The sequence below is a fragment of the Chenopodium album genome, chromosome 11 (genome assembly GCF_948465745.1).
Source record: "Chenopodium album chromosome 11, dcCheAlbu1.1, whole genome shotgun sequence".
NCBI classification, from domain to species: Eukaryota; Viridiplantae; Streptophyta; class Magnoliopsida; order Caryophyllales; family Amaranthaceae; genus Chenopodium; species Chenopodium album.
The window spans coordinates 53,445,647-53,468,961 of NC_137844.1; the positions used below are offsets into that span (position 1 = coordinate 53,445,647).

At 32.7% G+C, this 23,315-nt stretch overlaps 2 protein-coding genes and 1 non-coding gene across 3 annotated transcripts; 2 read left to right on the plus strand and 1 right to left on the minus strand.

Annotated features, from left to right (window-relative positions):
• The first annotated feature begins 1,598 nt into the window (after positions 1-1,598).
• LOC145567756 (putative glucose-6-phosphate 1-epimerase) lies at positions 1,599-5,415 on the plus strand. Its single transcript, XM_081627126.1, has 8 exons — positions 1,599-2,309; positions 2,478-2,552; positions 2,868-2,924; positions 3,059-3,222; positions 3,321-3,455; positions 3,671-3,773; positions 3,945-4,044; positions 4,325-5,415. Exons 1-8 carry the CDS (start codon positions 2,157-2,159, stop codon positions 4,492-4,494), a joined length of 957 nt encoding a protein of 318 aa, XP_081483252.1. The 5' UTR covers positions 1,599-2,156; the 3' UTR covers positions 4,495-5,415.
• Positions 5,416-6,969: 1,554 nt separating this feature from the next.
• On the minus strand, positions 6,970-19,978 carry LOC145566851 (uncharacterized). The gene is made up of 6 exons (XM_081626137.1): positions 19,295-19,978; positions 18,436-19,213; positions 17,472-17,666; positions 15,834-17,035; positions 15,522-15,744; positions 6,970-7,229 (listed from the first exon to the last, which is right to left on the minus strand). The coding sequence occupies exons 1-6, from the start codon at positions 19,976-19,978 to the stop codon at positions 6,970-6,972; spliced, it is 3,342 nt and encodes a 1,113-aa protein (XP_081482263.1).
• Positions 12,581-12,652, plus strand: TRNAM-CAU (transfer RNA methionine (anticodon CAU)). Its single transcript has one exon. It is a non-coding gene; the product is annotated as a tRNA-Met (tRNA).
• Positions 19,979-23,315: the final 3,337 nt, after the last annotated feature.

Sequence of the window (23,315 nt, forward strand, 5' to 3'; positions counted from 1 at the left end):
ATATATATATAACCACATTTTAGGAGTAGGAGTTACACATATATATATTAGTAGAAATCACACTTTATACTCAGAAAGACATTAATCCAAAAGAATTGCATTAGTAGATTTTCATATGAATACCAAATTAATAAAATAAATAAAATAAAATAAAATAAAAACACTATCAATGAAAGATCAATACCTACAATAATAATCAATTCGACTTAATAGCACATTAGAAAATAGAATTATTAATACTAGCCTTTCTCTTTCACTCAATAGTCGATAGCACACATTGATACAATTTTGATCATGAATATCATTGATGATACAATAAAATTCCAAAAATGATCCACACAACTAGCTTTAGCCATATAAAAACAATACGTATATAAGAGATTTTATAAATTCTTTAATTATGCGGCTACCAAAAATTTAAAAATAAATTAGTTTCACGAATCACAAATAGGAAGATAATTAAGGATTCTCGATCATTAGAGAAAAAAATATTGTTTGATTACACGTCGGGTATATCCATATCCCCATTATCCAAGTAGGATCTCACAATGACAACATAGTTTATATCAAATAATCTACAACTCCAATCATTCCAAACAACCAAACAAAAATTTCGTCACCAACTCATACTAATTAATTTAACAATATGATGTAAAATGTTTATGTTCCATACTTTTCTCTTATTCCCTTTTGTTGTTTTCCAAAGCTAGCTAATCAAATGATATAAATTAAAGTATACATTAACCCTATAAATGAATCCTATAATTCTCTAAAGTTGACCCTTCGAGTATCCACTTTCTAATTTACTATTTCTCTTAATCAATTGTTATTACATACTCCCCTGTCCCACGGTATCTCACCTAGTCACTTGTTTTCTTTGGACACGATTGCAAACGCACAACTTTAATCATTAATAACTTGAAATACTCTGTATTAATTTATTTAAAGAAATTATTTATAAAAAGTTAATATTTATTAAGTATACAACTATACAAGCATTTAGACCAATATATAACTCTTGTCATAAAATAAAATAAAAAATCATTTGACACAGGTCATCTCCTCATTAAAAAATTTCACAGAAATATATACTAAAGGTGAATAAAAATGACACAGGTCATCACCTCATTAAAAAAATTCACGCCTAAAATTCCTTTCTTTTTTTTTTTGTTTATTTTAATAATCTATAATATGTTCTTTTCATATTCCAAGATACTGAGTACGAGTACATAATAAGATTCAAGTTTTTTTTTTTTTTAATTTCATTTAAAAATATGAGTATTATTTTTTGGTAGATTTTGAATTAACATTATAATTGGTTATAAAATTTTGTAAAAATCGTGTATAACACGGGACTTAATCTAATATAATGTAAAAAGTCAAAACATATAAAGTATTATAAATCAGGGGAAATAATAATAGAGAAGGTCATAATCAACCCACAAAAAATGATTTAAAATAAAGGGTTGGGGGAATTCTAGTGTGCAATGATAAGAGTTCCTGACCCTTCTTAACCTTCCTCTATATATCTCTTTCATTTTACACCAAACTTTTTATATAATTTTTATTTTGTGGACTATAGTTTTCGTAAGAGTCTCGCTAAATTCAAGCTCTTTCACAATTCGCACAATTCAGAATTTGTGATCTTTGGGTCTCCTTTTCTTGTGTCAATTTTTTTTCACACAAATAATTTTGTGCACAATCATAATATCCTATCTTTTTGCCACCTGTACACCAATAATTACTTTTGTTTTTATTTTTATTATTTTGGGTGTTTTGGGTAGTATTTATAGCATTCAAAAATTTATTTTTAGTCAGAAGAAAAATAATTAAAAGGGTTTGTTTTTAGTTGGAGTAAAAGTTAGTTAAAGTGGTTGTTGGAAGTCTTTGTTCTCCTTAGAAAAATTTATGTACAAAAAAGTAAGAGAGAGTCCTATTTTCTAAACTTTATTTTAATTTAATTGGCGGCTTCCCTTTTATATATATTCAAAGTTCAAGCCTCTACTTCTTATTTCTTTCCTCTGAAAAATTTTGCACAAAAATTATTCTCTAATTAAAAATTCCTCTGCCTCATTATTCATAGTCTTTTATTTTGGCCGGTGAATTATATATTTCTCCAAAGTTTATAAATACACAACTTGTATTATAAACTTTGCATGGTATTATCTCTCTTAGTTGTTGAGAAAAATAAAATGACTAATTGTGAAGAAATTTCCTTGGATTCAAGACCTGCATCATATGAAGAAATCAAAGACAAAATTGGTATTACTCAAATCATTCTTCGAAATCAAAGAGGCGCTACCGTTCGAGTAAGTCATCCTATCCATATTATTATCATCGTCTTATTTAATTACTCCCTCCGTTCCTTAAAGATCTTTCTATACACTTTTCTGTTTTTATCCGTTTTTTAAAGTTCTTCCCACTTTGCGCGGTTTTATTTCTATAAATCAATATTAATTTGGTGTTCGATTATTTAGATAAGCTTGTATGGTGGTCAAGTTCTTTCATGGAAGAATGAACAAGGAGATGAATTATTGTTCATGAGCAGCAAGGTATGCCACCCCATTTCTATTCAATTTTTTTTTTAATTTAATTATTTTATTTTCAATGAAACTTCTGATATTTTTCATTTCATTATTTTTAATAACAAGGAAGGTTCCTAATAATAATATCTTTGATTTTTTCTGTAGTCTAAGAAATAATTAGTACAGTACTAATTATCATTTTTTAGACTTTTCGATATAAGTTAGAGGTGGGGTTGTTGTCAAGAATTGGTCTAGTATGTTGATTTATTGGTAATTATATATTAATCATATGCTTTGCAGTTAATTATTTATAATAATCATCCTTAAATTTGACTGATTCAGGCTACGTTTAAGCCGCCAAATGCAGTTAGAGGAGGAATCCCCATATGTTTTCCACAGGTAAATTAAAATCTAATTTTACTCATTTTTATAAAAGTTACAAAAAAATTAAAAAAAAATGATTAGACCAACATAAATTTCATTATTAGCTGATTACTGTAATTTTGTGCATCTACCATTGGAATGATCTGAAGTTTGGAAGCCGCGGCCTGTTAGAACAACATGGTTTCGCGAGGAATAGAATGTGGGTGATCGACGATCAGCCTCCTTCACCACGTACTAATAAATCGAAAGGCCATGCCACGGTCAATTTGTTGTTAAAACCTTCTGATGAAGATCTTAAAGTGTGGCCTAACAAGTATGTACTACTCAAGTACTAGTAATATGTTAACTAGAATCTTATTTTAACAATTTTACTAGTTGATTTAAGGTCTAACAACAAATTCTCTGTTTCAGATTTGAGATTCGAGTCAGGGTTACACTATCCGAGGATGGCAATCTTGTATTGAGATCGCGTGTTAAGAATGCAAATGGAAAGCCCTTGAGTTTCAATATTGCATTCCGTACATATTTTGCAATCTCAGATATCAGGTAATACCTCTTTCTTTGTCGATGTTAACACTTTCCCTTTTCGTTCGTTTTGAATTAAGTCAAGAAACAAATTTATAAAGCGTGTCACTCTACTCAATTTTAACATATAGGGTCAGATTTTGTTAGAAAATTGAATTGTTTTTGTTATGCATCTAGCTACCAGTTTTTTCTATCATTTTCGAGTCTGATGGTCAATTTTCGGGTTAATGATACAGTGAAGTTCGAGTGGAGGGGTTGGAAACTCTGGACTACCTCGACTGTTTACAGGACAGGCAGAGATTTACAGAACAAGGAGATGCCTTAACATTTGAATCAGAGGTGCATAACATAACCCAGATTTCTAATATGTAGCATATATTGCATTATTGGACTTATTGAGGTACTAATTAGGAATTTTTTTAACAACACAAATAAATTCAAACCATACTGCCTCTCTGTATATACAGAACTCAAATTATATTTCAACTAATGAATTATATATTCGTGCAGGTTGATCGAATTTATTTGAGTTCATCAGATGTAGTCGCGCTCTTTGATCATGGAAGCAAAAGAACATTTCAGATAAGAAAGCAAGGGCTTCCTGATGTTGGTAAGTTTTATTCTGTTAAGTCAGTTTTGTTTACTACAGAGTAGCTAGACTAGTAGTGATTAGTTTTTTTTTTATGTAACGAAGATGCATTGCAAGTGTTTCTTACCTAGCAAAGAAACACTTGTAATGCATAAATGTGCTTGGAATTCACGTACTTGTGAATTTCAAACACATTATTGGTGTTACAAATGCATAATTATAAGCTTTATCGACGGATTGCTAGCAAGTTGTACTACTATATACAAGTTTTGCTGACAATTAACTTGTAAATATCTTTCAGCGGTGTGGAATCCATGGGAAAAGAAAGCAAAGGCATTGGCAGATCTAGGAGACGACGAATATAAGAAAATGTTATGTGTTGATGGATCCGCAATTGAGAAGCCCATCACCCTTAAGCCAGGGGAAGAATGGAATGGACAATTGGAGTTCACAGTACTCTCTTCATGCTAACAAAGGAAAAATTAAACCACTTTAGATGATGATGATCAAATTTAGAAAATAATCATAAATGTTGCTTATTTTTCATGGCAACATTTTGTTTATATATTCTGACTGCTAAGTATTATCTGCAGGTTCAGCAAACCATTTAGAAGAGAAAAAAAGTTCCTTTTTTATTTTGAGGGGAGGAAGAAGTTTTATTTAGGAAAATTTGACAATTACCACCTTCTGTTATGTCCATTTTAGCAATTACCACCTTCTATTTTTTTTTTGAAAATTACCACCTTCTATTTTCAAAAACATCAAAAGTTACCACCTTCTTGCCCCTCAACTATCACGTGACGTCATTTTGGACTCATTCTTTCCCTTTCCTCCCTATTTCCCTCACATTTCTCATTCCTAACTCGATTCTCATCCCCCCTTTCACTTCTTTTTTCCCCAAACAATCAAAAAGACTCCAATTCATTCCTCCAAATCAAAATTGACGAACAATTATTGGTGGTTTGGGGGAAAAAAAGTGAAAGGGGAGATGAGAATCCAAATAGGAATGAGAAATGTGAGGGAAATAAGGAGGAAAGGGAAAAAATGGGTCCAAAATGACGTCACGTGGTAGTTGGGGGGCAAGAAGGTGGTAACTTTTGATGTTTTTGAAAATAAAAGGTGGTAATTTTAAAAAAAATAAATATAAGGTGGTAATTGCTAAAATGGACATAACAGAAGGTGGTAATTGTCAAAATTTCCTTTTATTTATTTAAATTCTATTTTTTGGTTTATGCGAGCATATTTAATTTGTTGAAGTTGGCAAATTGTAAGTTTACACTGTATTTTGTATATCATTTATGCTCTTTGATCCAAAAAAAAATTAACTTCATGGGTCAATGAGATTGTAAAACTTGTATTATTGCTTCTATTAGTGATGTTTGTACTAACCAACATACTATGTTACACTTTTTTTTTTAATGATTTGTTGTTATCATTTAATTTGGGTTTATGTGACAATATATTTAGCTCATTTTCAAAAATAAAGAAAAAGATAAAGGTTTTCATTGGCTAGTGGCACTTTCTTGTACAAACAAAGGGGGTAAAAAAGGCATAAACTAGGAGCATAATTTAGGGGACAAAGTTAGAAAATTTTCAAGGGTGATCAAGATCAAACACAAGTATTGAATATAACTTACAATCAAGTCTCTATCAAGGTGAATTTAGCCTACTTGCGTAATTATCTCGTACGTTCAATCTATTGTTCAAGAAACTTTTAAGATTAATAAAATGTACTTTAAAATAACCTTCATAGTATTTTGAGCACCTATTCTCATAGGTATAAAACATGATACAAAGTTCACCCTTGTCTAAAAGGAGTACGGTTTTAAAACTTTGACACTGACCTAATTTAATCAGACTCGATCTATTCAAAATTTGTTTTCTATAGCCACAATAATTTAACGTGACTCAAACCCAATTACACTTAAAACATACCCAATCTAGTGACCCAAATTGACATCTCGGGCTGTGTAGCCTCATACTGTAGATTCTACTCGTATTATACTTAATTTAAACTATTTATATCCTAAAGTATCAATGTTAGCCGTGCCATCAAAATAGCTAGATGAAGACTAGTGTACTTCATATTGCTATACCCTTAGAGCATCATTAGTGTTGGGGATACTTATATCCTTTTCCGGTTTCTCTCTCCTTTCCTACACTTGACACATCACTTTCTCTTTCCTCCACATCACTTCCCACTATTTTCATCCTTTTACTCATCCTTTCCCTTAAAAATTTCCAACATCAATGAGTATCCTTTCCCACTTTCTCTCTCCTACTTACATATACCCCACCATTTATTCCTTTTTCAAATTACATATATTTATTAATATACTTAATTATTATTATTGTTGAAAATGTTGTTAATAATAATTAATAATAGATCGTTCTATTAACTGACACATTAATTAAACGAGACGAATTCAAAAACATAAAATTCATTGATTAAAAACATGAAATAGAATTACTTGTATTTAAAGAGTCAAGATTTACACTTGACGAAGTACTTGATGCTTTACCTTTCATCTTCGTCTGTTTTATGCCAAGAGGTCTTTTAGCCCTTCCGCCAACCTCACACTGTGAATCGGGTTGGGATCTTTTACCGCTCCCCCCACTATCTGTAGATGCTTGACCACCCGGTAACATATCGGACTGAACTTTGGACAAGGAGGGATCCCATTTGGGGTATTTCCTCAGAATTGCAAAACAATGCAAATAACAAAACATCTTATTGTTAGTTGCTTTGTAATCTATGTGAGCGAATCTCTCCAAATTTTGCTCAGATTCACCACTACCCTTAGTTCGAAAATGATAACCGTAGGCGTCAACCCATTTACTTACATGTAAATTTATGTGATCCCATCGATTTTGCAAAGATTTAACGTTTCTTACCTTAATCTCATTGAGATTTTCAGCTCTAGCCTTTTCGTACTGGTTGTGAATTTATGCCCATAACCCGCTTCTCTTGGTCTTGGTTCCCCTCTCCACATCGCCTCCTGCATTTATATAGGCTGATACAAGAGCTTTGTCTTCGGCGATACTCCATGCTTGGTTTTTCCTTTGTGCAGATGTATTGAGTTGCACTTCTGGAACAATTTCGACTTCATCATTGTCAATCTCTTCAAGATGTTGTGCTCCCGCTAATTCTTCAACATGTTCACCACTTAACTCTATTGGAGTAGCATTGCTACTACAAACTCCACCTGGAGATTGATTCATATTTTGAGTTAAATGTTCTGATATAGGGAAAAAAGCGGTATTACCAAAAGCTTGTTGATAGGATTGGGAATTATGAGGAAAATTTGGTTGTATTGGTGGAATATTATTGAAATTTGTTGGTCTTGGTTGACTACTACACCATTGAAAAAATGCAGCTTGAATTTGAGGATTACTCAACAGATTAGGGTCAACAGGAGGATTAGATCGGTTAAATTGAAAGTTTGAATTGTTAGGAAAATTCGGGTTACCACCGTAATTAGAATTATTACGATCCATATTGAAGACTCTAAGAATTGGAAGTGAAATGGAGAAAAATAAACTTGAAAAAAAGAAGATTAGAGTAATTTTGTGTTTAAGAGTATTGTACAAGTGAAACTGAAACTTTGTGAAAATATAGCAAATTTATACTCATTTTATAGACAAAAAAATTTTATGACTGTTGGTGTTTTCGGATTTTTAAAATAAGTTACCGTTTACAAATTATAGCCGTTATACTGTTTTGGAGCAAAAAAAAAATAAAGAAACAAGATGTTGACAAGTGTCAACAAGTTGAGCGTTGGATGATTTCCAATATAGTCGTTGTATGCTTTTGTTTGTGATTGTTGAATTAACATGGCACTTGGGCCGAGGCGAGATTTCCTTTCCAGAGAAAGGATACTACAATATCCTTTCCCTAACAGTTATCTTTCCCAAGTAATAGCATCCATCAGGATTGGAAAAGGACACCAAAAAGCCACGAAAAGGATTGTAAAAGGCCTTGATGTTGGTGCTCTTATAGCCTTGTAGGTCCAAAGACTCCAAACAAAAAAAATGCTTGACAAACGAGGGTGCTAATGAGCTATCAAATCGAATATAAGTCGGATAAGAGCACCTAACTTGGGCACATCGACCGGCCTATAGGCTAGTAGGTCATTCTTGAGTACTAAGTACTACGTAGAACACTCGAAAAGAAATTACAACATAATACAATATTAAACAAACTAATGATTTTATCATTTACGTTTCAGGATTGGACTGTCGCTAAAATTTAAAACTAATGCGGAGTATTAAAAAAAAATCAAACATTGCAATTAAAATGTATTTAAGAGCTCAATCAAAGAGCCAAAAGGATTAAAAACTCGATTTTACATATCTTAAATGTCAAAGGGTATCAAATTTCTACTCATTAGGAATAAGGCCTTGTTCACGTCACCTTAAAAAAATAATATTAAGTAAAAATAAGTTAAGTTCAGTTCAGTAAATATAAGTTCAGTTCAGTAAAATTAATTTTAGTTCAGTAAAAATAAGTTTAGTTCAATAAAAATAAGTTCAATTCAGTAAAATTCAGATTTCTTAAAGAAGAATTATAATAGAAAATAAGTAAAAATAATTTCAGTTCAGCAAAAATAATTTAAGTTTAGTAAAATTAATTTAAGTTCTGTAAAAATAATTTAAGTTCAGCAAATATAATTTTGTTTCAGTAAAAATAATTCCAGTTCAGCAAAAATAAGGTGAAAAAAATGGGGCCTAAGAGGTAGACCACTCATAAACACAGGTGAAATTTCTACAATGTCAAAACTTATGTAAGTTATATGTCCACATTTTTTAAAACACGATCTTTACATTTTGTAGCAAACCAAACAAATTTCTCCATGCCAATAACTTCACAAAAAAATTAAAAAAAAAAAAAAAAAAAAAAAAAAAAAAAAAAAAAAAAAAGATCAATAATACACATGTGAAAGGAGAGGTAGACCACTCTTAAGTATAGGTGATGTTTCATTTTAAAACCGATTGTTTGATGGCAAATAAAGAGTTCTAATATATTTATTGATTATTACCTCTCATCTCTATGATTTTTAAATAACTTACACAACTAACATGTGCGTTTCTCAACCTCGAGTTTTCAAAAAAAAAAGTTACAAAAACTTATCAGTAAGTCTCCAATCTACTACGGAGTACTAATTATGAACAATAAAAAATGTCTCTAAATGGGAAGTACGTCCCACGAGAAAAGACTATAATGAAATTATTAAACAGCTTATTAATTAGCTTAGGAGATGTATGGGATGATATCTATAATGAAGAAGCGCGTGATCAAATTTTGAGTAATTGTGAAAAGGCGCTGATATGTATCAGAAAACAGACATATCGGTTTGTCGGAATTCGGCACGTGGCAGCAGAAGCTTGACACTTGGCACAAGAGGCTTTGCATGGATGAGAGCCACCTGTCAAGTTGGATCATTATAAATAGTAGGTAAGATCTCATTAATGAGGACATTAATTACTCTCTCTCTCTTTCTCTCTCATACTAATCTTCCTTTCTTAAACACTTTCTGACTTTGTCATCGGAGTGGTTATCCCCGGATCACCCCGGGATTAGCTAAATTCTTCTCATTGTGTAGGTTCTCAGCTTGCCGATAGGGGTATCAGGATCTCAGGTCCGAGTTCTTGGGAGATCAGGTCCAGACAGAAACAGGAGAGATAATTTAAATTCAACGGTCCATATGTAATTGTACATTCAATTGAAATCCATGATTTGCAACTTTCTTGGAATGTCATAATCATGGTGTCTCAAGAATAATTACATCTTTGTCAAAATAAATAAATAAATAAATAGGAATAATAATATACGTCCATTTCTCTTTTTTTTTTTTTGGTTGAAAATGTCAATTTCTTACTCCATATGAATTGGCAAATATGGCAATATGAATTTGAAATGTAAGATTTAAATTCTATCTATCAATATGACCTTATAAGTTACTCCATAAATATTGGTTCATATCTTAAATTCGATAACCAGGTAAAATTGTTCCACATACTTGTAATCTTATCTCTAAGCACCATTCAATGTGGAGAACTTTTTTTTCAACCATTAGGGGAATGAAAACCTTCTAGAATGATAAATTGTGTTTTGAATTTCAACCATAGTTTCATTACTCGGTTTAATTATTAGTCGTTTTGAAGTGTAAATAGTATTTTTCACCAAGAAATAAAATAAAACTAAATAAAATAAAATAAAAAAGTGTAATGGTATTGCTTAAGTCAACTTAGGCCCCGTTCTTTAGAGCTGCTCTGCTCTGCTCTGCTTTGCTCTGCTGAAATCTGCTCTGTTTTGCTCTGCTCTGCTGAAATTTGCTCTGCTCTGCTCTGCTCTGCTTCAATCTGCTCTGCTCTGCCCTGCTCTGCTCTGCTTAAAATTAATACTTAATATTGAATTATTATAATAATAATGTATATTTAATAAAAAATAATAATAAATAATTAATACTTAATGATAATAATAATTAATATTTAATAATAATAAATAAATAATATTTATTAATAATAATACTTCCTCCGTTTTCTTTTACTTGCAACACAGCCTTGTGGAACGTGTTTTGAGCTCTGGTTTATGTAATGTAAATGGACAAATTTTTCATTATAATTTTTACAAATGATATTTAACTCTATTCTAATTTCGTGTAAAAATTATATTGATAAAATCGCTCGTTTACCCTCACTAATCATCTCCTAAAACTGCGTGCTTAAAAGGTGTGTTGCAAGTAAAAGAAAATGGAGGAAGTATATAATTAATATTTAATAATAATAATATAATTAATATTTAATAATAATATAATTAATATTTAATAATAATATTAATAATAATATAATTAATATTTAATAATAATAATATTAATAATAATAATATTAATAATAATATAATTAATATTTAATAATAATATATTAATAATAATATAATTAATATTTAATAATATTAATATTATTAATAATAATTAATTTTTAATAATAAAATTTAATGATTATAATAATAGTAATAATATTAGTAGTAGTAGTAGTTGTAGTAGTAGTAGTAATAATAATAATAATAATAATAATAATAATAATAATAATAATAATAATAATAATCATAATAATAATAATATTTAATATTTAACAACAATAATAAAGCATTACAATTATTATTATAGTATTATTAGTAGTAGTAGTAATAATAATAATAATAATAGTAATAATAACAATAATAATAATAATGATGATAATAATAATAATAATAATAATAATGAAATCTGCTCTGCTCTGCTCGGCTCTGCTTTGCTCTGCTTCAATCTGCTCTGCTCTGCTCAAATCTGCTTTGCTTTGCTCTGCTGAAATCTGCTCTACTCTGCCCAGAAGCTCAAAAGAACAGGGCCTTACTTTTGTATCAATTGCATCATGTTTATGTGTGAGGGTGTGACATCGTAACTAGATAGTTGCACTACTATTTCTCTTTAAGTCGAATCTTGTTCATATAAATATCTATTTTCAATAGTTGCAATTTTATACTATGATCAAACAAGTCCATTAGATATCATAAAAAGGGAAATAGACCAAATAGTGTAAGTATTTGGTAATGGATGAAGAAAAAATATAAGCTCAAACATAAATAATAAATTAATTCTTTTTTGTAATGGTCTTTTTAATCCATAACTCCATAAAGTACTTCCTTTACTTTATTTTATTTATTTTATTTTATTTTATTTTGGAAAAGCTAAGAAAAATAAAATATTAGGAAACTCTTTTGTTCTAATTTACTTGCTCTGTGCTCATTTGCACAAAATTTTAGGCAAGTTAAAAGGAAGAGGGAAAAACTGAGTAATTGAGTGTAGGATCCAACTCTTATGATAAAAAGAGAGAATTTTTCTAAAAGAGAATTTGGAGCAGGTAAATTGGGACGCTCTCGTTAGAAAAAAATGGGTCAAATCATTTGTGACGAATGAGTGTATTATGTTGTAGCTCATTCTAAAGAAATTAAGGAGAAACTTGATGGTCGGATGATGTTTTATTTTTCTCTAGATACTTCCTCTGTTTTTTATTAGATGCATCACTTTTTTATATTTAGAATTTTCAATTTAAATACATTACTTTTCTTTTTAGACAATAAATTCTCTCTATATCTCTCATATCATATGAGCCTCTTTATTTTTCTCTCTATCTTTCTCTACTCCAAAAATTACTTAGGAGCGCGTAATTTCAAAAGTGATACATACGAAGTATAAGATATGATCTAATAAGCCAAAAAACTCCTAATTTCATAATTTTGCAATAAAATAATTTTGGACACACACACGCATACACAACTCACCAAAATAAGAAAAAGAAAAAAACAAAAGTAATAAATGCAATTTGAAAAGGTAGGGCCAGTTCACGGGTAAAAAGATTTTCATAAAATGGACCTTGTGGTCCATTTCCAACTATATACAACCCGGTCATTAGCCCAATTCTTACGGCTTGTCTATTTACAGCCCATAATAGTCCAAATAATGTGCCCAACTATTTTATAAGTACTTAAACTAAATCAGTGAAACTTACCAACAACATCAGAGTGGCGCAGCGGAAGCGTGGTGGGCCCATAACCCACAGGTCCCAGGATCGAAACCTGGCTCTGATATAAAAGAGTAGCTTCCCTTGCCAATATTTTTATTTTTTCTGCCCTCTCTTTAATAAATGTCTTTTAGACACAAAAAAAAATTCAAAGTATGTAGATAGCATCAGTCATCCTATAAATTATAGATTCCCTTGTCAATCTCTTTTTTTATTTTGATTTGTTTAGTCAATAATAACTTGTGTTCATTTTGAAGGGAAGCAAATCGTCTTTTAGACTCAGTTTTCTCTCCTTTATGAGCTACAGAAATTAAAAGCCTACGAAACTTTTTTTTTTGTCCCTAATTTCCTCCATTCTTTAAGTTACGGAAACAAAAGGAAAAAACTCAAAATCAAAGTATGTCGATAACATCGATCCATCCTATAAATTATAGGTCCACGTGCATTGTTGTAATGCAAGGCTTGTAACAACAAACTACAAGTAAAACACAACCAAATTGCCAGCCAATTTTCCTTTTCTTTTTAAAAAAAGGCCCAATAATTGGGTATCATTTTCGTCTAAAAAAATTGGCAATAATTAGTAGGTGCCAAATGATAGAGTTTGGATCGTCATAAATTATTGTCACTTCTAATTGACACACGAATGGAACTAGGATGATACAACTCAATCACAATGGCCCACTAGGCCTTTTCATTTTTGGGATAAAATTTATAGGTAGTATTACTCCACAAAGAATATAATTATCATTAATTATAATGATCAATTAATTAATTAATATACCCAATATAATGATGTCAAACATTTATCAACATCGTAACATTGACATAAGTGGTTTTTATTCTTCAATTTGTTGTTGTTTAAAACTATGAAAACATGATGATAAGTTCTAGCTACTTTTTTTTTTAGTTTATCTATATATCAAGATATCATCTAATACAACATTATTTGTAATGCTTTTCAAGCTTTATTTATAACGATCATCGTTCTCTTCTTGTTCTATTTCCCTTACCAATAAAGAGGTATGGTAGTATATTTTTTCAAACACTAACACACTATTCTCTTCATCTAATATTTACTTACTTAAACAGTGTAGATTATTACGTAAATCTTAGGAAAAATAATTTTTCAAATGAAAAACTAATTTCATTCATCATAAGTGATTTAACTTATCAAAATTAGGTGTTGTTAAGAAGTAGTACTTGATACACTATTTTTTTTCCCCTCTCTTGATCAATCATTATTTATATTTCTTTGCAAAAATGTATTGATTCAATATTGTTTTCTTAGAAAATTATACATCATATTTATTATATCCATTATTGGATATTGATTTAAAAACTTTTTTTGACTTTTATAGCAATCATTGTTCCCTTTCTCTTTCTCTTAAAAATAAGAGTAAGTACTTAAATGAATGTGAAAATAATATTTATTTTTATTCAGTGTGTTTTTTTTAATCGATGTGTTTAATGTTGGTCTAGTGATAAAGACTTAAGACTTATATGTTTATGATAGGTCTTTGAATCCTTCTCAGCAACCTCCGCTATTTGCAATATCTTTGTGCTCATTTGCACACAAAAAAGCCATTTTCTTTAAATTGAGTATTTAAGACATAAATACGAGTGATTTTTCTAAACATATATAAAATTAATGATACAAATTCTCATATAAGAATGTCTTACCATCATAAGAGTATAAGATCACCTTATAAGCAGGTTGAGCTAAGGGGAGAGAGAAAAATGAGACAGGTTACTTCCTTACAAATTTACAATGAGTATTCACAATCTTACAATGAGTATTCACAATAGTGATCAAGCTTAATTATGATGGTAAGGCGGTACAAATGTTTCTTAATGCATGGAGGCTATTGGAGCCACCAAACGGTTTTCAATCAAAGAACCACCTTCATACTTGAAATTTGTTGAGCCCATGAGAAAACCCACACATGAATGAAAGTGTTGTCCCACATTGAAAGAGTATAAAAGTGAAGAGAAATAGTGCGATGTGTATCCCACATTGAAGAAAGGTGAAAGTCGTGTCCACTTTATAAGGCTAAGGGGCTACTCCCCTCATAGCCATATGGTATTGAGGTGGAACCTCCTTGGTCGTTTAAAGTGGACACTTGTGACGGGTGTTGTCCAGGCCCGTTTATCAAAATTTCTTTCAAAGTATTAAATCAATGAGCTTAAAATATAAGGGGTTTTTTCCTTTTTCTTTTTTTTTTTTAGACATATGACTGATTAGTATTCCATTTTAAAATATTTGACTAACACATATAACAAGCATATAATCCAAGGTTAATGTACATGTGTTGCTTAAATCATACAGAGTATACATGTGTTATACAAAATTATATTATGTGTACGTATGTGATACGTACACATAATATAATTTTGTATAAGTGTCCATTTCATGTCATAATATATGTTTTCATTGTGTTGCCAACTTGCCATAATCTTTGATATAAAGATGAAATTAAGCATTCGCATAAATTGTAAAAAACAATATCCTTGTCAAAAAAAAAAAAAAAAAAAAAAAGAATTATCTAAATTAATAAAAGTGGCAATAGACCAATAGTTAATTAGGGGATGCAGCTAGAAAGAGTTAAGGTAATAATTAAGATTAGTTTTTTTAATATATGCATACTCATTAATGTTGGGTAGTTTGGATATATATAAGAAAAAATATACACTTACATTATTGTCAGATTAATTAGGACTCAAAGCTTAACCCCTCATTCATTCATTGATCATCCAATATATAGAGTACATAGTTTCCTAACGTCTAGCAAAAATATTCTCAAGATATATCATGAGCCTATAAACTAGGAAACTAAATATACAAGATAAATATCACAAAGATATGATAATATTCAATATTCCTAACACCCCCCCCCCCCCTCAAGTTGGAGCAGGTGGAGTAAAGATGCCCAACTTACCAAGTAATAGATCAAATTGAGATTTGCCGAGAGCTTTGGTAAAGATATCGGTCAGTTGTTCATGTGTAGGAACATAGGATGGATCAATCAAACCTTCTGTAATAGCATCTCGGACGAAGTGACAATCAACTTCAATATGCTTCGTCCGCTCATGGAAAACCGGATTCTTTGCAATGTGCAAAGCGGATTGACTATCACAAAATAATTTGATAGCCTTAGGATGCTGCACTCCCAAGCTCAAAAGTAGTCGTTTCAACCACTTTAACTCCATCGTAGTAGCACACAAACAACGATATTCAGCTTCCGAAGAACTTGTAGAAACAGTCTTCTACTTTTTGGTTTTCCAAAGATAGGTGACTTACCAAGAAATATTAGCCACCCTGTCAAAGACCTACGTGTCAAGGGACACGCGGCCCAATCTGAATCACACCAACCCTGCAAGGTTAACTCACTGTCTGATCGTAGCAAAATACCTTGACCCGGAGTCCCTTTCAAATATCTGACAACTCGTAGAGCTGCCTCCCAATGTTCAGTTCTTGGAGCATGCATGAACTGAGACAAAATATGAATCGAATAGGCCAAATCAGGCCTAGTGACAGCGAGATATATCAACCAACCAACAAGTCTGCGATACTGTTCCGGATCATCAAGAAGAGGACCATTAGCTAGACCAAGTTTGTGATTCTGCTCCATAGGAAAGCCGGCTGGCTTTGATTCCAATAATCCTGCTTCTGAAATAATGTCAAGAGTATATTTTCTCTGGCATAGGAACAAGCCCAAAGAACTACGAGCCACTTCAATTCCTAAAAAATATTTCAGAGTACCAAGATATTTCATATGAAAACAATCACTAAGATATGCTTTGAAAGCCCTTAACACGGCGGAATTATTACCAGAAATAATAAGATCATCCACATAAACAAGGACATTAATTTGCACGACACCCTTTGTATAAGTAAACAAAGAATAATCAGAATATGATTGTCGAAAACCATATGCCTTCAAAGACTTCGTTAGTTTGGCAAACCAACATCTAGGAGCCTGTTTTAGACCATACAAAGATTTCCGAAGGCAACATACCTTATTCGGATGAGATGATTCGAAACCCGGGGGGAGTTTCATAAAGACTTCCTCTGCAAGATCACCATGAAGAAAGGCATTGTGTACATCCATTTGATGTAGCTCCCAATTTTTCGAAGCTACAATAGCAAGAAAAGCTCTAACTGTTACCATTTTAGCAACCGGAGCAAATGTTTCGGTATAATCAATACCCTCCTTTTGATGATTGCCGAAGACGACTAATCTGGATTTGAGCCGTTCAATACTTCCATCGGAGTTATATTTGATCTTATACACCCACTGACTGCCTAAAGGTCGTTTGTCGGGAGGAAGATCTTCCATCGTCCATGTGCCATTTTTTTCTAGAGCTTGAATTTCATTTTGCATTGATCGTCTCCAACCTGCATCTTTCATGGCCTCTTTAAAAGACCGAGGCTCTTTGCCAGAAGTAATAGCTGCAATATAATTTCTGTAATGTAGAGAAAAACTGTCACAATTAATATAATGCGCTATAGGGTAAGGAGTACCTGAGGAATGCCGTGGAGACGAAGTGTTAGGTGAGATAGATGGAGATGAACTGTTTGTAATAATTGTATGTGTAACAAAATCTCGGTGTTTGACGTTGGGGAATTTCTGTCTCATACCCCGACCCAATTCTGCCTGATGCTCGATGTTCGAAGATTGTTGGGCTGTTTCTTGCTGCTGCCGTATTGCTGCAGAGGGCTCCGAGCCCCCCCCCCCCCCCCTTGCGTTCATCAGGCTGCTGGGCAGTGTCCTGAGTACCTGTTGCTTGCTGCCGCAGCCCAGCAGAAGGCTCCGCACCCCCCTTGCGGCCAGCAGCATCCAGCCGCGGGCTGCCTGCGGACTAGTCTGCCTGCTGTCCGTGGGTACCTGCTGCTGGCTGCTGGGATAGGGGCTGCTCATCAACTTGTGGCGGAGGTGCTTGAGGCACATCACCCCAACCTTCACCAACCTCGTGAAACCCCATACTCACATCATCAAAATCATACGGCACATCCATATGAATTGAAACAATTTTTTCCGGAATAATATTTGTGGAAATTGGATCAAGAAAAGGAAAGACATCTTCAAAAAATTTAACATCACGAGACACAAAAAATTCCTTGGAATCAAGATCAAACAACCTCCAACCTTTCTTCCCAAACGGATACCCAACAAAGACACATTTATGACTCCGACTTGCAAATTTATCACCTTTAGCTTTTTGACTGTGAGCGAAGCAAAGACACCCAAAAGTGCGTATTGTAGAGTAAGATGGGTTTGTGCCAAATAAAATTTCATAGGGGGATTTATTTTGCAAGAGAGGAGAAGGAGTTCGGTTTATTAAATGTGTGGCCGCAAGAACACTCTCACCCCAAAAGTATAAAGGCAAATTAGCTTGAAATCTCAAAGCTCTACCTACATTTAAAATATGTTTGTGTTTCCTCTCAACCCGACCATTTTGTTGCGGAGTGCCAACACATGATGTTTGAAATAAGATGCTAGTTGCATTAAAGAAATCACGCAAACAATTAAATTCGGTGCCATTGTCACTTTGTACGATTTTAATTGGTTGAGAAAATTGTCTATCCACCATTGCCACAAAAGACATAAACATACGGAAAACCTCCGTTTTATCAACTAACAAATAAATCCAAACGGCAAGAGAGAAATCATCAACTATAGTAAAAAAAATAACGAGCACCACAAGACGATGCATGTTTATAAGAACCCCATAAATCACAATGAATTTTTTCAAATATTCTAGAGGCTTTATTCTCACTTAGAGGAAAACTAGATCTATGATGTTTAGCACGAAAACAAACTTCACATGCTTTATTTAAACTACCCTTACAATGATGAACGGGAGGGAGAAGTTTCACAACTTTTTCCGACGGATGACCCATACGCTTGTGCCATAACTCTGACAGTGCTGAAGATTCAGAAACAGCCACATGTTGCACCGAAACTCGTCCTTCAAAATAAAACAGTCCATCCCGCCTAACACTCATTCCAATCAGCTCCCTCGACTGGTCCTGTATAGCACACATATCGGAGTTAAATTGGACAGTACAATGGGCATCATCTATTAATTGAGATACAGAAATTAGATTGCAACGTAAATCAGGAACAAATAGGACATGTATAAGAACAATTTTAGAGGATAGAAGAACTGAGCCTTCCTTCGTGGCATTGACCGTTTTGCCATTCGGAAGACCAATCGGACAATGTGAGATGTGTTTTGTATCATATAGCCATCTGTCATCACAAGTTACATGCCTAGAAGCCCCTGTGTCAAAGATCCACAAGTTATTATTAAAATCACCGTTCAAACGCTTATCGGGAATTTGTGTGTTACCCACAAAACCGACAATTGCCCTCCACTGTTCTGCCGTGAAAGTTTGAGAGGAACCCCCTGCTGAATCCACCTTATTTGCTGTTGTAGCATTCGCACGAGGTTGTGCACGGCCTTTAGAGCTAGGCTGTTGCGGTTTTCCACGTTTTGAAGGATTTGGCCACCAAACTGGGTACCCTTTAAGCTCAAAGCAATCAGAAATTACATGACCAATTTTCTTGCAATAGGTACAGTGAAGACCGAACTTATCTGGCTTCTCATCAGGGGCTGTTGTCCTCTGTTTTCCGGTGTTGGTTCAAAGAGCAAACCCCACTGCCTCGGAAGCCTGCTCATCAGGGAGTTGCTTGGCGATCTGTACACGTTCGTCTTGCACAGCCAACTGGTACGCCCTATCAAGCGTCGGCAGGGGATCTTGAGATAAGATATTGGTACCAGTCTGTGTATAATAATCTGTGCAAAGGCCCATCAAGAACTCATGGAGTCGAGTATTTTCACGACGTTTTTCATGCTCCACACCGGCTGTACACTTCTCGCAGCAAGCACAAGTAATGAGTGGCTCATGGTTGTTTAATTCCTCCCATAGAGCCGTCAATTTTCCAAAATAGGAGGCCACCGACATTGTCTTCGTTTGCTCACAATTTGCAATGGACACCTTCAATTGCTGAATTCGAGGACCATTGACGGTGGCAAAGCGCATTTTGAGAGCGTCCCATAAACGCTTCGCATCTTTGTATTTTGACAGAGTACTTTTGACCTCGGGGTCAATTGTGTTCATAAGCCACGAAATCAACATAGCATGTTTGGTGTTCCAATCTGTTTGGGTACACGGAGAGGAAGGTGTGGTGATCGTACGATCAAGGAAAACAAATTTACGTCGTGCCTCTAACGCGGTTTGAATATCCCCTGCCCATTCATCATAGTTTTCACCACGAAGCCGAGTCGGAGTTATAAAATCACCAGGTCTGTCATGAGGACCTAGGTAGTATGGAGAGGTGATGTCGATTCGTGGTGGTGGCGGCGGCGGAACATCATCGCCAACCATGGTGATTTAAGGTTTTTGGTTTTTCTTTTTTTTTTTTTTTTTTTTTTTTTTTTAGAAATCCTGAGCGACTGATACCATGTCAGATTAATTAGGACTCAAAGCTTAAGCCCTCATTCATTGATTGATCATCCAATATATAGAGTATATAGTTTCCTAATGTCTAGCAAAAATATTCTCAAGATATATCATGAGCCTATAAATTAGGAAACTAAATATACGAGATAAATATCACAAAGATATGATAATATTCATTATTCCTAACAATTATTTTCTAACAATACATAAAAATAATAGGCACTAAATGTATAGATGGTTAACATTGTTTTTTTTTCTTTTTTTTTTTTTTTTTTTGTGTTCCACTCGGTTCACTCTTTGGGCTAATCTGGATTCGAGGATCGGTTCTAGGTGGTTAGGTTCCAGTCCCCTCCCTCCCGATTGTTGTTGCGGGGAATCAAACACGAGTCCTCCCTACCGAGTGTAGTTCCAATCACCACTACACCAACAACCAATTGGTTGGTTATTGGTTAAGTGTATGGTAATAATTAAGTACATCTATGTAATTATGTATGTGTTGCTTTGATCATGTGAATAAATATTTGAAGCAACACATATATCATACAAAGTATATGAGCAATAATTGTCATGTGAAGATATGCAACAAAAGTTGAGAGATTATAAAATACTTACATCTCACTTTTTCATAGTTAGAATTCCTTATGGTGCATGCAATTGCGAGTAGATTTTATACCTTGACCAAACAATTCAGAATTATGATATGTATGTTACGTCAAAACTCAAAAGCCAAGTCGAATGACTCAAACAATTAATTAAACAATACAATCATACAAACATGACAATTATAGCTATATATGCATGGCATGTATAGTATGTATGGTTAAACACTAAAACTACCTGCATAATCTTCAACTTCAACTAATCTTTTGGACTGAATTGGAGAGATATAATTAATATGACATTAGTATGTAACACCTAGCTAATATTATAACATAACACAAGCTGTATATTGGTTTAATCTTGAGAAGACTATACCCTAGCTAACTTTTTGTATCCCCTTTTCAAATATTAAAAGCTTTGGAGATGGAACTTGTAGCTTGACATATATATTATACAAAGATTATCAAAAAGGATTACATGTCATTTTTTAGGGCGTGTTAGTTACATTCACTTGATATTTACTTATTTGAATTGAACGTATTTTAGTAATTATCTAAACCTAAATTAATCAAATAAACTTATAAAGTTCGTAAAATGAATGAATCCATAGGACCACAACTGATGGAATTCTATACATAAAAGTAGAATTTATATACATCAAATAATTTGCTTTCCTTCTTCCTTGATCAATCCATTGAATGAAGACACAAATTGAAGAGGCTAGCAAATATGGACATTCGTAAAGCAAAAGGAGATGAATGAAAATGAAAATGCCCTTAGCTTATCTAGTAAACCGGTTGCATGATGAACAATTGAACATGCACCCTGTTACTCCCAAGGGTTCCATCACACACAGTTTTGGTCTCTTTTTCAACAAAAACGGATTGTGTAGCACTTTGTAACTATACTGATGTTTGTTCTAAAGCAATAATAGATAAGTGTTGCACAAAAATACTTTCAATTTGATGTAAATTATGAAACGTACGTACTTGTCTATGATACTATAATTGTTGATGCCCTTGTATATAATATGAAATGTTTATGTTTTGAGACAAAGAAAGTATCATATATTACTACATGATACAATATATGAAAGAACTTGTCTCTGGATTTCTAGAATACAAATGCTATTTTTTATAATAGCATTCAAACTTTGGCAAGTTTAATTTGTACTTATTTTGGCATTTGTATCTTAAGCTTTAGTTATTGAGTAGGAGAGTATACATGTGAATGTAGTTTGATGATGCTGAATGCTGATGGAAGTAGTCATATTCAATCACGATCCCTTAAAGACAAGTACTCCATCCGTCTCAAAATATATGAGATGTTGGACTTTTTTTCACTATTCATAGATTAGGTTTGACAATAATTTTTTAGTAATATAATAAAAATATATTTTATCATAAAATATGTTGTTCGATAGGTTTTAATATAAAGTTTAATAATATAATGTTTTAAATAATTTTCATTAATATTTAATTATATAAAAATACAGTCAAGCTAGTGTATTGACATGTGTGCAATGTTTGACTGTGTCATGTATTATGGGACAGAGGGAGTACGAAATATGAATTACCACAAGTCCACAAAGATTCAAATCCCTAAAAGACAAGATAAATATTAATTAAAATATACTCAATAACTATTATTCAAGAACAAAGGAAGTACTTCATAATAGAGGTATGAATGAAATATTGAAATGTGCCTATGGCCATGTTTGGTAAATGACTTTTTGGTTAGCTTTTGGCTTTTGGCTTTTTTATGTGGTCAAATAGCCAAAAAAAAAGTATTCGGTAATTGACTTTTCATTTTGCAAAAAAAAACTGGCTATTAAGCCAAATAAAAAAGCTTCTATGAATAGCTTTTTTGTTGGCTTTTGGCTTATTGGCCCACACATTATCTAATAAATAGCCAACAACCACCAATTAAATTTATCAAACACTTTAATAAACAGTCAGTTTAACACAGCCAATTTTAAAAGCCATTATAAACAGCCAAACATTCCAACTGGTCAAACAAGCAAAGTAAATCAGCCAACCGCCAACAGTCAACAGTCATTTGCCAAACAAGGCTTATGATAAAAGGTAAGAATACCGTTAGTAAAAAGGGGGATTTCCTTACCTCTCCCTCTACTCTCAAGCATCGACCTGCGAAACTGGACTGACTAAATTTGTGAGAAGTGGCAGTTCAGTAGGGTATTTCATCATACCTTAAAAAAAATATAGAAAAATAAAAAGAATACCGTTAGTAAGAAGAAAACGGGCTAAGTAAATGGTCACATGGGAGGTTCCTCATTGCACACAGCCCATAATGGGCCCTAAAAAGATTTATGTAATTGGGCTACGTGCGTTTGTCCTTAAGTATTTGGAATTAAATCACACAATGCTTGTGCTTAGTAGGCCCATTACATTTACATCTTTTTGTTTTGAAGTTTAAACTTAAAAACAGTAATAGTAATACAAGTACTATTATTAAAACATTCTTTGTAGTTTATTGATTATGACCTGTCTTAATCTTGCCGGGGTTGGTAATTTTTTTTGCCCCAATTTGGATTGTAATCCATCTAACGGTTATTAATTCGTCTCAGTATGATCTACGGTTCACAACTATCCATAGGATAGTGCCCTATTTAAGGACCATTGCCATAAAAAGCCAAACATTA